The sequence below is a fragment of the Centruroides vittatus genome, unplaced genomic scaffold (genome assembly GCF_030686945.1).
Source record: "Centruroides vittatus isolate TY-2023 unplaced genomic scaffold, ASM3068694v2 contig_1079, whole genome shotgun sequence".
Classification (NCBI taxonomy): Eukaryota; Metazoa; Arthropoda; class Arachnida; order Scorpiones; family Buthidae; genus Centruroides; species Centruroides vittatus.
The window spans coordinates 129,698-146,731 of NW_027120694.1; the positions used below are offsets into that span (position 1 = coordinate 129,698).

The 17,034-nt window shown below is 36.8% G+C and overlaps 3 protein-coding genes across 3 annotated transcripts; 1 reads left to right on the forward strand and 2 right to left on the reverse strand.

Annotated features, from left to right (window-relative positions):
• Nucleotides 1–602: 602 nt before the first annotated feature.
• LOC136974378 (uncharacterized) lies at nt 603–2,707 on the reverse strand. Its single transcript, XM_067269236.1, has 2 exons — nt 2,535–2,707; nt 603–2,104 (listed from the first exon to the last, which is right to left on the reverse strand). The coding sequence occupies exons 1-2, from the start codon at nt 2,643–2,645 to the stop codon at nt 857–859; spliced, it is 1,359 nt and encodes a 452-aa protein (XP_067125337.1). The 5' UTR covers nt 2,646–2,707; the 3' UTR covers nt 603–856.
• Nucleotides 2,708–8,100: 5,393 nt separating this feature from the next.
• On the reverse strand, nt 8,101–8,763 carry LOC136974712 (E3 ubiquitin-protein ligase Siah1-like). Its single transcript, XM_067269656.1, has one exon. The coding sequence runs from the start codon at nt 8,761–8,763 to the stop codon at nt 8,101–8,103; it is 663 nt and encodes a 220-aa protein (XP_067125757.1).
• A 4,631-nt stretch (nt 8,764–13,394) lies between these two features.
• LOC136974722 (lactosylceramide 4-alpha-galactosyltransferase-like) lies at nt 13,395–14,300 on the forward strand. Its single transcript, XM_067269668.1, has 2 exons — nt 13,395–13,473; nt 13,552–14,300. Exons 1-2 carry the CDS (start codon nt 13,395–13,397, stop codon nt 14,298–14,300), a joined length of 828 nt encoding a protein of 275 aa, XP_067125769.1.
• Nucleotides 14,301–17,034: the final 2,734 nt, after the last annotated feature.

Here is a 17,034-nt window from a genome sequence, read left to right on the forward strand (position 1 = left end):
ATTGATCATCCAAATTCCAGAAAATTAACTCCTTTTCAAGAGATGATAGTATGTTTGATGAGAATTCGCTTAAATTTAAGTTTGGAAGATTTGGCTTACAGATTTAATATTTCAAAGGCAACAATATGCCGAATCTTTGACAAGTGGCTGCACATTTTATACATCAGGTTAAGCAGATTGATTGTTTGGCCTGAAAGAGATGTGCTGCAAAAAACTATGCCCAAAGAATTTAAAAAAACTATTGGCAGTAAGATTGCAGTAATAATAGACTGTTTTGAGCTTTTTGTTGAACGGCCTTCATCGTTAGATGCTCGCTATTTGACATGGTCCCAGTATAAGCACCATAACACAATAAAGTTTTTAATAGGTGTTACTCCTCAAGGTTCTGTGTCTTTTATATCAGAACCTTGGGGAGGAAGGGTTAGTGACAAACACCTAACCGAACATTCGGGATTGCTTAAATATTTACTGCCTGGGGATTTAGTGCTAGCAGACAGAGGTTTCAACATTACAGATAGTGTTGGAATTACTGGAGCACAGCTAGCAGTTCCTGCATTTACCAGAGGTAAACAACAACTTTCTGCATTGGAAGTAGCAGAAAGCAGAAAGCTATCTCATTTGAGAATCCATGTAGAGCGAGTAATCGGTCGCATTAAAAATAATTTTAAAATTTTAGAATCAACATTGCCAATTGAGCATGTGACACTAAAAGGACATGACAATGTCACGTCAATAGAAAAGATTGTACATGTCAGTTGTTCTTTAATAAATTTATGTAATAGTGTTGTGCCATTTGAATAAAATCAAGTTTACACTGTGTAATGTTTTAATAAATGTTTTTATTTACAATTTCAATCTATTGTTTTGAATACCAACGTGTTGTCAGTTCCGGTAATATACAGAATTTGAAAAAATTTCTTGCTTTTTCAATGATAGTATTCCACAATGTAAAGTCTCTATAAATCCTCTCAATATGCAAACTTTTTTCTGTCCAAACTACAAAGTCACAATATTCGACATTACATACAAATATTTGTGTTTGCATTTGATAGTAATAATTACTGTTTTTGTTAATTGTGAAAATACCATTCTCCTTAACTAAAAAATTAGGCGTGTTTTCATCAATATTTTGTTGTCGCTGACACCAAGGACATTTTACTTCAACCACTCCTTGGCCACAACAGTTGCATTCTACAAGACCATCAGGTGTGGCACCAATAAATGGATGATCTGGTAACACATGAAATCCTGTTTCTTTAATAATGAAATTATGATGTAATTTAGCATGTTTTTCTTCGTATTTTGATCGTGCATGGCTTTCGTGTTCACATCCCCATCTTACAGAGGGGCTTTTGAATCGATGTTCAAATGGGTAACAAATTTTTTTAATCAATGACTTTGCTGGATTTGTTAAACTTGTGTGACATGCTGCTTTCATAATAGATGCAGTTATGCGTCCAGCTCGATACTGAAACCAAAGTTTCTGTTTGTATTGTTTTGTTGTCATGTCACATATGTTTTTTACCTGGTCTTCTGTAAGTTGCAACTCTTGAAATAGTTTGCAACAGTATTCTTCCAGCTCAGGCCACTCCAGATCAACAAGTGATGGATTAAAAAGATTTCCAAACATTAAAGGAAAAGGTATATCCTGACTTGGAACAAAATGATCTGAAAATCTTGGTGTAACAGCCAAAATGCAAGCTTGTGGATTACATTTTGCCACATCTGACAAAAATGAATCCAGCTCACTGTCATTCATAGGTGTTACCTTCATGTTTCTCTTTTTGAATGACCTTTGGTTAATATTTAAACTAGTCATGCAGTTATACTTTGAGATTGACGAACTAAAATCTATTTCTTTTAATGGTCGAGGAGCAAGAACTCTTGAATGTGGAGGCAACCACTCATTTGCTCTGTCGGTGGATGTTTTTGACTCCCGGATTCTAACACCCACTTCTAAAGCAAAAAGTACAGCACCAACATGTGAACATGCTGAAGAGCAACCTGCCATGCAATTGCAGTGAGCTGTTACAATTTCTCCAGAAGATTTGCCAAGAATCCACACTTTTAAAGGTGGAACTCTCAAGCTTTGAGAATGACTAACCTGAAAAAATAGACATTATGTGAAAAAAGCATTCTCAAGAATTTAAGAAAATTGTGTCAAGAAATGTGCTAGCATTAGAACATTTATATTAACATTTAATTTTAACATTAATAAACACTAATTTATATTTTAAAACCTAAAAGAGTTTACTGATTTGCTTATATTAATTTAGTTAGGTATAGTGCATTTATAAATGAACTAATGTAATTTCAGATTTTAGCTAGTGCAAACTTATAAACATTACATGTTAAAACTAAAAACAAGTAGGCTTATTATATACTCATTTCAACTAGAAAATAAAGGTACTGAACAATTTGAATTAAAAAAATTGCCACAGCTGTTTTTAATAAGACTTTTTTACTTTCAGACAAAAATTCTTAGTTAAGAAATACGTAAAAACACGAGTTTAAACAAACAAAAGAAAACATACCTTTCCAAGCAATATTACTTCGTTGTTATTCATGACTTTTACTTTGATATCAGGAGAAACCCAGCCACTTGTTAAATAGTTATGGGCCTCTAAAGATTTATACGCTTTCATTTGTGACAGGGTGTAGAAATTTGTTGTCAAAACCAAATAGTTTATAATGTCACCAAATTCTACTTTCGGCCACAACTCTTGATCAACGACGAAGTCTGATAAACTGGCTTCGTATGGATCGCCTCCACATAACGAAATTTTCTCTTCATATAGAGCTATATCTCGTCCTATTAGATTGCTAGAATAGCCCGCAAGAAAAGAATCTTTTTTAACTTTATCCATGATAACAGAACAGCAGTATTTTTGAACGTTTAACTAAAAAAAGGCGTCGAACAACAAATACGTGTCGAGCTAAGCGAGCGAAAACTACCACAAAAATGGCGAATGGGACGGAGCAAAACGTGTGTTTTATCACGTGACATTCGACTTCGAAACCTCTCTGTAGGATGATACTTTAACTGCTTCTGCTGTAGGTTAGAGGGGCGAGTCTGGATATTTCTTCTTGGGACATTGCTCCTTATTTTTCATTCTTGCTGTCTGAGCGATTGATGATCATTTATAGAGACACATAAGAAAATCATAACTACTGTCAGGGGATTGAAGACTGAGCTAGTCGAGCTTTCACTTTTATTTATTTATTTATTTATTTTTTGTCCGAGCCGAAGTTAGTTGAAGGTTTTATTTTTTGCTGTATTAGGTTTCGTTTGGTTTTATTCGATTACGGTAATGCGACACATGGGCGATCTGCCCAGGGAGAATGCCTCCCGGGAGGCGCCGAAACTGGTCCCTATTTAGGTGTTACTAACGTGAAGGAAACCAGGAAAACTCCACAAGGCCAACTGGAGGCCAGGCGAGAACCCACGACTAACTACCAGTGTCCAGTGGTTTTATCTACTCGGCCAAAGTCGGCGTTTTGGATGGGACCAGAGTCAAATGAAGCTTTCATTTTTTCTGAAACAGAAGCAGTTGCAGCTTTCATTTTTTCTCTGGCGCTGGGGCTCGAAGTCGTATATTATTTTAAAAATACTTGGTTCCAGTCCAGATCTCCGGACCAAGTTTTTTCATCTTCGTTTTTTAGACATTGGTATTAATTTCTTCAACTATTTTCTAGAAAATTTTGAGCTTTTCACTTTGCAAATGTCGTATTTACTCGCATGTTAGGACGAGGTGTGACTTCAAAGATCAAACTAAAGAAAATTAGATTTATTAATACAATTCTAGGACGACCTAGGTTTTTGAAGCGATGAAAAATAAATAAAATCCTCGTCTTATATAAGGGTAAATACGGTATTTAAAACACCCTAAATCTAACTAAACATTTTCAAACAACTTTTACAATTTCCAATATAGTTCCCTCCTCCCAGAGATTCGGAGATCTATTGTACCGACTAAGAAAACTTTAATAGGGATCTAGAACATAAATTAGTAGAAAATTTTATATGATCTATTATTTTTTGTATAATATTATAAATTGCTCATTTCAATTAACAATTAACAATTAATTATTCTTTAATAAACTCTCATAACAGATGGCGCCACACACTGAATGCTTACCGTATATTAAACAGAGAAATTACCCATAATCGTTTTAAACTTTTATCATCATTATTTAAATTTTGGATATAAATGTCTCGCATATTAAAAAGTTATAACACAACATTTAGATCTGCTGTACAGAGAATATAGAAATTATTTAATTTATATATATTTGGTTTCTTCGATTAAACCATAGATTGTAGTGGCAACACTGACGATATTGAGGGAGATTACGGCGTCACTGCGCGAGTGGAGGTGACGTACAGTACAGTATCTCTGAACGAGTGAGCAAGTCGTTTAGTGTCGAATATAAAATGACTTTAAAATATAAAACTCAAACATAACTTAATTTAGTGTTCGGCAATGAAACAGATTATATCATCAGTTGTCGTGCAAACATCAAAGTTAGTACAGCTATTTTGCATCTGAAAACTTACAAGCGCAAGCAACAGGTGATGAGGGATTTATCCGTTGAACTAAATTAATTACAAAAGAAAATAAAAAAAAGCTCCGTTTTAGAAGGATTACATATTATATATTACTTTGTATATGTGAGGCCGGAATCTCGCCCTTCCAACGGGAAACTGTCGAGCTAAAGCTTATAAATCGGTAACTTATTTCGTATACAGGCCGAGACTACAGAGGAATGGGGTGTGATACGATTTAATTGTCGCATTCCCGGACCAAATTGACACGTCTCCGGTCGTAGATCGTGGAAGTGAGAGAGATCCACCGAAGGGGAGAATTCGACGGTTATCTTACACAGTGTTCAAAGCGGGAATTTGCAGACGCCCCTTCAGAGGGGGCGGAGGCTGGGACCGATTGGACTCAGCTGCGCCACCTCCGAGTCAGAAAAACACATTAGACCAAAATTTAATTAAGGGACCGTCACTCGGGGAAGGACATGACCCGACTTCGGAGGGAAGCGGCCCGGACGAGGGTGTTTGGCCACCGCTCGGCCCGAATCGCATCCCTCGCAACAGGGCAGGGACCAATAGAGTTACAGGGGATAACCATTCGGACCAACCAAAAAGCGGGATTCCGGGTGAAAATGACATAAAAGCCCGAAATCCCAAGGACACGAGAAGATTGGGAGTCGAATAGTAGAGAGGTTGAAACCGAAGTTTTCAACGCGAAAACGAGTACGTCGGACGTTCAGCGCAGTCTTCCTGTAAGCGTAAAAGTTTGACAATGGAGAGCATCATTCTACTGACGTTCCAAACGCCATTGTCAAATTTCTACGCTTACAGGAAAGCGGCGCTGAACGTCCGACGTACACGTTTTCGCATTGAATACTACGGCCTCAACCTCGGTAGTGTGTCCTCCAAACCGGGATCATATCGGAAGCACCAGAGACGAACCTTCTCCAGTTGTGCAACTCGACGGATACGAACCTTCTCCAGTTGGGATTCTTACTCTCGGAGACGACCCCCTTCCATATTGTGTGACATACTTCAACCAGACTGCGTACCTCATCAATTGTAAGCACGTGTTTACCTAAATAAACGCGTTAACTTTTGTCAATTCGGCGTCTGTGTCAGTCTCTCTTTGCGTCCACAAACACTACCCCCATACGCTAAACGACTTCTCGCGTCATCCTGGAAAAGCGAGGGTCAACCAAAGCCTTTAACCATAAAACAGACCATAGTCAGGCGGCGGCATTCTTCCAGTGTTCTCGCGTTTTCTTATGTGAGGTTGCCGAATTCGTGATTTCCAAATGTCAGGACTTATCGTATGTGAGGTGAAGGAAAGTGAGGCAAATAGCTGCAGTGACAAACAAACCCGTTTATTTACACTATATCTTACAGTCTAGTGTGTCTTGTTCCGATGGTACTGCTGGACGGTGAAGCGTTGGCCCCGGGGCGGTCGGTTGGAGTTTCTAGGATGGTCGGAAGTCCTTGGACGAAATGAAAGAAGCCCGATGTCCGGAACAGGTTGGTAACAGCAGGAGAAAGTCCAGATATTAACCTTCTGTTCGAAGCTGGAAGAAGTCTAGAATTCTGGGAGAAGTCTTCACAAGGGGAGGCAGAAACAAGTCTGAACAGTAGTTGACGCGGACAGAAGCTGGGAGAAGTCTTCACAAGGGGAGGCAGAGACAAGTCTGCTTTGCTCTTGAGATCCAGGTTTTTATAAGATCTCTCTTCCCTGGATCTCCAGCTCCTGATTGGTCGGTTTCCTGTATCTAGGCAGATGACCGACCATTTCGAGCTATTAAAGGTTTAAATTCGACACTGTGTTTTATTCTGATCAAGGAAATTTAATCGCAACTTGAAACCCCCGCTCGTATTCAATTATTTCGGATTCTTATAAGTCTGATACATAATATCAGCGCTGCATCTCCTTTTAAGGTTAAAAAAAAGACATTTTTCTCTCGATTAATAATTTTAATATTTCCCGATTTAAAGTTTCCTTCCAATTTCTACGAGCGTCAGAATCAAAGCTTGATCCCTTGATTTGACATTTTTTATGATATTTTTAACACAAGAGCTCGAGTATCGCTCGGGCTTCACAGGGCTCCGGCGTTTTTGAAAGTGTTGCTACACAATGGAATGCAACATTTTTCCATAGGTACGACCGCGCGCAAAAAAAACATTTTTCTTTAAATCGGTTATTACACACCGTGCAATACGCGACAAGGAGACGAAGTTTACTTTGCGCGCGCGAGATTGGTTTCGCGTTACAATCATGAATATCAGGTGTTTCCGGTCGAACCCAGAATAACGTTCTTCAGTGCTTGGGATACACATAAAGCTTATGACACTTAACACTTTTTCAAGGTATAATCACACGGATAACAAAAACGAGGTAGGTACAATAATTAATATGACAGAATAACGTCGTATTTATGTCTTAACAATCGCGTTTATCGAAATAAAATGTCAACAACATAAATTCTGTTTTTGACAAATGCTTTTTCTAAAACAGGTGACATAATATCATCTTACTGTATTTGGCTTTATTAAATTTTTCAATAGTAATAACAATTATATCTTAAGAATATATTTTCTTAAAACAAAACATATATTGTATATACATATACGTAGTATATATTTATTTATTGGATTATCTTAAATGTTTTTTTTTCTATAGAAACAGTGTATACAATAGGAGGTTTTTTCCTCTCCCTTTTTTTTCCTTTGTTTTTCTTTCCTTTCTACTGGGAGTCTAAGATCGGTTGTCCATGCCCTCTTCCTCTTCCTCCAACGTTAGTGGTATTTAAAGCGGAAGCTCTCCGTCCTCTTCCTCTTCCTCTAAAATTGGAAGTATTTGAAACGGACGCTCCTCTTACTGATCTACCTCCTTGTGGATTGGTGACGTTGGAATTACATCGCTCTAGTGTTCTTCCTCTTCCTCCTACATCAGTAGATCCTATCGCACCCGTTCGCTCTAGGCAAGCCAGGTAAAATGCCACTCTCCGACCTTGACCTTGAGATTCGGATAATGGAGATTTCTGTGTAATTTCTTCGGTTAGATCCGTCGAAGTGTCTCTTTCTTTTGTGCTCTTTTCTTCCTGTATCGTGGCGCCCCTCTCGTCCGCTTTAACTTGGACGAGTGAGTTTACCATATCCAAATCCTTTTGAAGTTCCTCAGTTAACATGACTCCTTCCGGTAGGACAAGAATTTCAGCTCTCGGAGAGTTCAATGTTTTGCGGGTTCTTTCGATCACATATCGGACCGCTTCTGTATCTACTTCTCTTTTCACCGATTCATGGGATGACGAAGTAGGAACAAACGGCTCCCACTCATCATCCCAATTATCGGGGCCGTCTCCTTCTCCGATTGAACCGTGGATCTGGATTGGTCCCGTCGCCATTCGGTCTGGGTAAAATACAGAAAGAGACAGTCAAAATAAACTTGAGGGAATTATGATTACCGATATAGACATATATATTTCAAGGATTATGATCATAATCATTTCCTCATAGGAAACCTTTTTCCTTCCTTTTGTTTTTGTTTTATAATGGACCGATCTGTATCATTAAATATCTTCTTCCTCCTGATTCATAGTCAAACTGTTCCTTTCCGTCTGTGTTAAACGTATAAATACTGCCATCGACAAGATGCGATTCACTAAAAGCTGTTTAACTGTGGGTGCGCGGATAGTCATATAATCCCCGTTTCTTGTGATTTGGTTAATGTCTCCTGCGACGCCTCTGGGAATAGACTCCCAAATCGATGTCTTTCCTCTTCCATTCACCTCTATCCGTCCCTTGAAATGAGTTGCTTCATCCCGATGTCCTACAAATCGGACGAGGAGATGAAGTAGGTAAAAATCACTCTCCGTTTCGGTTTTGATGATTTGGATTATAAAATGATGTCGGTAGCAAGTCGTTCTGGTAGTCCAAGCCAAACGTTGAGGCAAGTCCAGACCGAGTAATGCCATGTAAACGGTATGATTGTTCAAATGGATCACTCGGGGGTGCTTGTCTACTACGTGAGGGATAACCTGGTGATGGGTTCCCTCCCAATGGCAGCCTGAGCTGAGCGACGGACAGGCGCAAGTTCGAAAAGCGCACCGTCTCTCATGCTTTCGTCTATCCCTGAGAGCCAAAATCTCTTGACAACCATTGTCTCTAAATTTACAAGGGAGCGCCAGCATCTCCGCCACCTGATCCAGTAGGAAATTCCTGTTGTCCCTCATCCATCCCCTGCAGGTGGGGCATCTCTGAACCCGTGTCCTGCATTCTGCACATACAACGTGTCCCGCACATACAAAATTTTTAATATACTTTAAATAAGTATTCTAATTTTTCGATAAAACGATTTTTTTCTAACGAAAATGTGTAAAAGTTGTAATTGTTGCATGGTTTTGTGTACCAACATTAAGAATATCGATGCAAAAAAGTATTGTTTACTTGAATTCATAAGCAGATAAGAAATTTATTTGTGTAATACCGTATCTATGATACTAAACAAACACGAAAATAGCACTAAGAAAGCATAAGAGCACAAAATAGGAAATTATTTTATAGCCACAGCGAGAGACGACTTTTGGCACCCAATAAATGCAGCGAGCGCACCTTTTACTGCGCATGCAGTTCGAACTCTGGAACGTTCGAAGTATGAAGTACTCCTGTATTTGAAAACCCGTGTATAGACGTGACGAAAATTTGGAAAACTCCACGTGGCCAGAGTATTGGTCAAGCGACCAGAGGTGACCAACTATCAATATTTACTGAATTTATCCAATTGACCACTAATGGGCCGAAGTTTGATTATTAAATTTGATATGTAATTTTTATTATTATAATTAAAATTCAGTTTAACACACTAATAGAATCCTTATGAATCAGCGAGTTGGGAATTTTATGATTTTATAAAATTTCTTATGATCACGAGGTGAGCATTTTATTGAATTCGCATTAAAAACTTTTTTTTTAATCTGTTTAACTCGGCTCCCCAAGATTAAATTTTGAGTGCGCACTGATTAGAAGAGAAAATCAATTATCTACAGCAGGGGTCGTCAACCGTTCGGCGGTGTTGTGCCGAACCTAATTTATATCGGGTGCCGACATGATTCTACCGATTTTGTTATATATACAGTATTATCAAAATTGGTCAGGTTATAATGGACTTCAAAAATTTATGATATTGAAGTTGTTAATTATGTTCTTACATGTGAAGCACATGCACAACACGTAAATGCATTGTAACATAATTATACAAGTTTTTATGTACTACGGTCTACACTGAATTATGGCTTCCATTTAAATATGTAATTAATAATTAAAATATAACTTTTACTACATAACACGGTAGTTATGTTCCGAAAAAGTGCGGTGTTACGCGAATTCGTACTATACGAAACAAATGACTAATGTTAAACAAAGGGTTATAGACGTCAGCTTGTTTAGTTAAGTTACGGCAACGCTATACTTGGGCGATCTGCCTAAGGGGAATACTTTCCGGGAGATCTTTTTAGGATCCAGTTACACACAACAGTGACGTGCCGGCACAATAACAGTTTGGTGCAGTAATATCGATAAATATCTAGAACACTTGCATGATTGACAGAATACAGATCACGTGTCGTAGATGAAACTCTGATTGGCTATGTGTGATATTTATCGATGCTTACTGCACTGTGCTGGTACGTCACTGTTGTGTGTAACTCGACCATTAAGTGTAACTGGCTCCTATACAAATATTACAGACGTAGAGAAAACTCGGAAAACTTCAAGCGGTCAGCCCGTCCTAGCGAAGCGCGAACCTACGACCAAACTCCAAGTGTTCAGAGAACGGAACCGATTGACCACTGGTGGGCAAAAAAAGTTAGCAAAAGTATACTATTTGTGTTTGTTACTAAGAGAAACGTGTTTACTAAAGCAATGGATGATTTATTTCCAATCAATAATTAACTAACAATCACAATTAAATGTAATGTATTACGTTTTAATCGCCAAAAAACATACCTGTAAACCTTACAGGTAGATCTCCCTGGAATCATTCCTGCAATAGCGCTCCTAACTTGCATTGAGATCAGTGCACATGAAGTCACAAGTGTCAGGACCCAGACGAGATCCGAAATCGCAAAAATGCAGAATTCTGTTGTGGAAAAAATAACTATAAATTATATGAGAGAGAGAGAGAAAGAGAAACATTTGATAAAAATAACGTGACGAAAAATGTAAACAACAAGTCTCGGGACGACGCCAACGCGTGTCAAACGACCTGTTAATGTTCAATCCAAAGGTAGAACTCTGACACACGCGCTCATAAAGAGGTATAAGTCTGACACAAGTACCCAAAGAAAAAATTTCAACTTAGAAAAACAATTTCAGAGAAGGGGAAAAATTGGAGAGATAGAAAAATATCGCGTGATCGTTAGAATTCCAAAATGACATTAATCATAAACAACGGATTAAATTATGATTGCAGGTGTTGTGGTTCTATCAACAATCTCCGAGCATAGTCGACAAAGGGTGTCAAATAGACACTTCGAATCGGACCTCTCCCGCGACCCGACATGGTCTCGTTTTGCGCTTGAAAACAAATGGGAGACCAATCGGGAAGCGAGCAAAGGGACGAGGGACCAATCCGAAAGATGGATAGTACACGAGAAAAACGTATAAAAACTAAGACTTCAAGGTCGAAGAGAGAGTCTCTTCCGAATTAAGAATTGTCTTCTATGGATTAAGCCGACGGTGTGTATAGTGCCATCGCCCGGAACATCTCAGTGTATCTCCGCTCGTCCCCATCGCTCGAGACATCTCTGGGTGTCTCCGATCGCCTTCATCGCCCAACGGCCCTTCTCGTCCGCCCGGGACTGGATTACGATCAACCAACCGAACTCTCACGTTTCGGAAGATGATCTTCCGAAGATCGCCGAGGTTTGGAATAGTCTACTCGATGTAAACATGAATTCGTCCAAATAAATGGTTTTTCGCATGTAAAAACTTGTTTTCATTTGACTCCTTCGCAACCGCCTACATACACGGATTCATTCTGACGCGGGATTAATTGTAACCCCCTTGAAAGTCGGCAAATCTTACACAAGTCACTTGGAGAGAAGTACAATAGAATTTTGGTTCTAGAATAACTACACGTTGTTATCTTTGACAAGGCGGTTTAACTAGTTAACTGACGTTTGGCTTACTCTTACTTTCTTCCAGCAACACGTTTTTCATTAATTCATCCAAAATATTATACAGTCAAACAGGTCTATAACGGAAACTGTATATAGCGAAAACCTGTCATTAACGGAAAAGTTATTAAAATCAAGTCGAAATGTCTGCAGATAAAATGCACATCTGGCATATTATACATGCTTTGTAATCAAGGTATACCTATAGTAGGTAATCTGTACAAAGCAAAAACCTGTCTACTACGGAAGAGTTGTTCGGTCTCTTGGGGTTCCGTTATAAACACACTGGTATAAGCAACATTCAGAGGAGTCCAGTATCTTATTTATTTTCTCCGTTACACGACGATTCTGAAACTTTTTGTTTTCTCATTATTTACGCTATTCAATATGCTTCAGAAATATTTAAGTAATTTTTTATAATTTACACTTAAAAAATAGAAAACATACCGCCGACGGCCGGATGGTGAAGCCGTTAAGGTAGCAGCTTACCGCTCTGGGGACCCGGAATCGAATCCGAACCCGAACGGGACATAAATTCATAAAACTCCAAGAATGGGATATGTCGGGACCCATCCCTTATCACCGATTGTGGGCCTGGCCTAACCCATCATGGGCTTGGTGACCATAAGAAAAGAGTTAAACGACACTACCTGATATCCATGATTGCTCTTCAATATCTGTTCATCTATCTTCACATTATGCGTCTGCCTTGTATATAAGTAAAAGTCACCAACAAATTAACGAATTTAACAAGTATCCGATGACTTGGAGGCCATCATCGTCATCTTAAACAGCATCACAGCTTGACAGGTTACTGGCGACATGGCAGACATTTGTTCTAATGCGAGCGACGTGGCAGACATTTGTTCTAATGCGCGCGACGTGCCAAACATCATTGAACAAAACCACAGCTATAATCAGTTAAAATTTTCTATCTGGACTTATATGAGAGTACGTAGCGATTTAATCTCTCCATTAAACTGCGTTAGCATAAATTGGCTCTAATTGCAACGTGGCGCTTAAGCAAGATTGATGTGTCCGAAGTAAGCCATATAAATTACGTAATTGTTCGAAACATCGCAGAAAACGGCAACCCAAAATCAGGTAAAATACCGAATTTAAAGGGGGAAACAAGATTAATTAAATACTTTTTTCAGCATTAATAACCGTAAAGTTTCTCGATCGGAAGCCAGAATAGCGTAATAATTTTGTAAGTGTTAACCGATTACTGGCCATTAACTAGAAGATTCGACGAATTTAATGAGGGAAATTCGTGATAGATAGTTGACCAATTTGTGACCAATATCGATAATATGTTTGAATGCGATTCGTAAAGTTTGACATTGTGTCGCTTCAGAGTAACGAAGGACACCACTGGGTTACTTTAAAACAAAATTACCGGCTTGACCTCTTCAAACTTTGTTTAAAAAGATCAAGCCGAATTAAAAATTAAAAACGGAATAAAAGCGGAAAAATATTTTTACAGATATAATTAAAAGCATTCTAAGCTATATCAGCACCTGCACCCTCACCTGTTAATTACAGTCAACAGTTGACATCACTTAATACCTCTTTTTAAAATCCGATAATTTTTTTCAAATAATAAAAAATTCAATTTAAATATATTTACATTTTATATATTTATTTTTTATATATATTTTTAAATTTTAACAGTTTTTAAGTAGAATATGATGAAAAACTTAAATAGATACTTTCGTTTCTTTGCCTTAATCGGCATCGCTGGTCTCATCTACTGGACACTTTCAAGTTAGTAAAATTCATATTTAAAATATAATAATAATAATAAGCTGAATTAATATAATTTTTATATAAAATATGTTTTAGTTTTTTTAGAGTGGAAAATACATGCGTTATTTAAAGCAACCGACGATGTATTTTTCGTGGAAACTGCGGGAAATTTTTTAAATCTTCGTCAAGCGTGTTCCATCGAATCGGCCGCCATTCATCACAGTCAATCATCAATTAAATTGATGATTTTAAAGGATGCCGACGATGCTTACGGTTTAACGAAAATATATCCAAATATTAAAGTAAATCGAATCGATTTAAATGATACCTTCGAAGGAACCCCTTTGAAAACATGGTTTAGAAACAATCAGTGGGCTACGAGTAAATTTAGAACAAACGATATCAGCAATGCGTTACGAATAGTATTAATTTGGAAATTCGGAGGAATATATCTGGATTTGGATGTGGTAGTCCTAAAACCTCTCTACAATATAAATAATTTTGCGATAATTCAAGATAAATCGACCGTAAATAATGCAATTTTTCGATTCGATCAAGGGCATAACTTCCTCTACAAATGTTTACAGAATGTCGAGAAAAGTTACAGGAAGAATGTTTGGGGATCTATAGGCCTGAAACTTTTTACGGAAACTGTAAAGGACTACTGTAATATCCGTTCTTTTAGAAATCTATCAGCTTTGAATTGTGATATAAACGTTCTATCCGAAAATGCTGGTTATGCCATTCCTTATACTAAGTGGAAACAATATTTTCGTCCACCTACCTCTGAAAACAAATACATATTGAATGAAAGTTACGCGATTCACGTTTGGAATGCCATTTAAGTAAAAATGAAATGTTTCGGATTGGCACCGGAAGTGTTTATGAAACCGCTATGAAAGTAAATTGTCCCTTTATATATGAAAAATTAAAAAACGAAAACTGATGTATTGTGGTATATGGTTGGGTGATACGCGCATATCCGCAACGGAGATTTATAAGACAGTGTATGAAATCAACCAATAAGAGTTCACGTAATTAAAGTAAAAATGAATGGTAATTGGTTAACATTTAATTTATGATATTAATAAATGAATTTTGTATTTATTATATTTAATTGTCGAAAACGAAATATGTATATTCTGTTTTCTGTGTATTACGTTAGATTTTGGTTGGGAGTGTGTTTTATTTTCGAGAAATATTCACCGATTGATTATAAGCAACTTAAGGCCTTTAAAAACAGCCTTACGTTGCTTTATAGGCTAGTAAAATGGAATCGCGTAACATTTTATAAATTAGGTCATATTTATTCACTTTTTAATGTCATATTTGTTATTTGTTTTCTAAACACTCTAGCTTCATTTGCAGCTCTATTACAAGTTAAACACTTTCTTTTATCCGTGACGAATTTTATAATGACTGTCAAAGTAACAAAGTAAGAGCCAAAACAAGATGGCGACAGAAGCCAACGTGCACGTTGGCTTCTGTCGCCATCTCGAGAAAATTGTTCTTTTCGTTGGATTTTAGTAGCCATTTTGGAAGAGAATAGTACAAATTAAGGCAAAAGTTCAAAATTTATTAAAATGATGAATAAACAGTTAAAATTTTAATTAGGTCGAATTTTAGGGAGAAAATAACTTCTCTATTTAAATGTCTGCTGATGACATGTGGTTATTAGCAACATATGAAAGGTACAGGTATGTCCGGCAATTACATAATGAGTTTATTATTATTAATATATATTACTACAAAAATAATATATTTCATCCTTTATTAGTAAATCCACTAATAAATCAATTTTAATTAACTTTAATGCTCTAAAATTAACTTTTTGAATTATTTGTCATACAGGTAAGGCACGACACAATGTATTTCTTATATACACAGCTCTATAATAAATTAAAACAAATTTTAAATTAAAGGATATACAAACATTATTCTGCACTTCGGAAGACGTCTTTCATGTGAAGAATAATAGTAACCTAATTTTTATATTAAAGTCCCATATTGTAACATCTGTAATTAGATTATGCTTCGTTCAGCTTATACAATACAGTAATTGAGTTTTCAGCTGAAATTGTTTGTTTACATATTTTTTTTTGTTTTTTTAAATATATAGCGAGACAGACACTATCTATTAATGACGTGTAAGCTATATTAAGGGAAAGGGGGATTAAGAAGTATTAATGGCATACGAGTTTGTTCTTTTTATTATAATAAAAGAACAGAAAACGTGGAGGCGCCGGGTATTGATCCTGGTACCTCTCGCATGCTAAGCGAGCGCTCTACCATCTGAGCTACGCCCCTTGTTAACACTAATACACTTTAAACTTCATTTGTACGAAAGTGAAAGTTATTCTTAAAATTTGAACTAATTTTTAACATGGCTGTTTGTCTGGTTTAGCGTTACGTTGAGTGTAGCGACTCAACGCAGCGCGCTCTTCCCACAATTTCTTAATCTAATATCTAATACTGTATTGATATGTAAAATGGAGAGTATTCACCCGATTAATAAATACTAGGCTTGTATTTTACATATTAAACAGGGTGATCATATTTAAAAAGTTCAGAGCTTTGACCCTAATTATCTTTTAGGCATTACCTGTTCAGAGATATGAACAACTGATATAACATTATATGATGTTGAATATCATCGTAAAACAAGTGCATTTCTGGAAAAATATCTTGCAGAAAAAATATTAGTGTGTTAAACTGTATTTTAATTATAATAATAAAAATTACATATCAAATTTAGTAATCAAACTTCGGCCCATTAGTGGTCAATTGGATAAATTCAGTAAATATTGATAGTTGGTCACCTCTGACCGCTTGACCAATAGTCTGGCCACGTGGAGTTTTCCAAGTTTTCGTCACGTCTATACACGGGTTTTCAAATACAGGAGTACTTCATACTTCGAACGTTCTAGAGTACGAACTGCACGGGCAGTAAAAGGTTCGCTCGCTGCATTTATTGGGTGCCAAAAGTCGTCTCTCGCTGTGGCTATAAAAGCATCTCCTATTTTGTGCTCTTATGCTTTCTTAGTGCTATTTTCGTGTTTGTTCAGTATCATAGATACGGTATTACACAAATAAATTTGTTATCTGCTTATGAATTCAAGTAAACAATACTTTTTTGCATCGATATTCTTAATGTTGGTACACAAAACCATACAACAATAACAACTTTTACACATTTTCGTTAGAAAAAAATCGTTTTATCGAAAAATTAGAATACTTATTTAAAGTATATTAAAAATTTAATGAAAATCTATATATAAAACATTGAGGGAATAGAGGCTGAGAATTACCATTAAAAAAGAGAATCATTTAGTTAGTTGAATGATTATATTTTTTCAACTTTAATTGCTTCTGAGTAAACAAGAGGGCAATTTTGTGCCATTGCAATTTCATATGCACTTCCTGAACCTGTATATAAAGTATATAGATGATAATTGATTCAAGACATAAATCATATAATAATTCTTCATTTTACGAAGAGTATTTAGAGTCGAAGAGTTTAGAAAATAACCTTTTCATTGAAAATAAGAAAGAGGAAAAGCTGTGGTTGAATCATTACGG

Coding starts and splice junctions, on each gene's coding strand:
- LOC136974378 (XM_067269236.1), bottom strand. CDS start 2,645: ATGAAAGCGTATAAATCTTTAGAGGCCCATAACTATTTAACAAGTGGC. Junction 2,105..2,534: donor AAGTAATATTGCTTGGAAAG/GTATGTTTTCTT, acceptor CTATTTTTTCAG/GTTAGTCATTCTCAAAGCTT.
- LOC136974712 (XM_067269656.1), bottom strand. CDS start 8,763: ATGAGGGACAACAGGAATTTCCTACTGGATCAGGTGGCGGAGATGCTG.
- LOC136974722 (XM_067269668.1), top strand. CDS start 13,395: ATGATGAAAAACTTAAATAGATACTTTCGTTTCTTTGCCTTAATCGGC. Junction 13,474..13,551: donor CATCTACTGGACACTTTCAA/GTTAGTAAAATT, acceptor AATATGTTTTAG/TTTTTTTAGAGTGGAAAATA.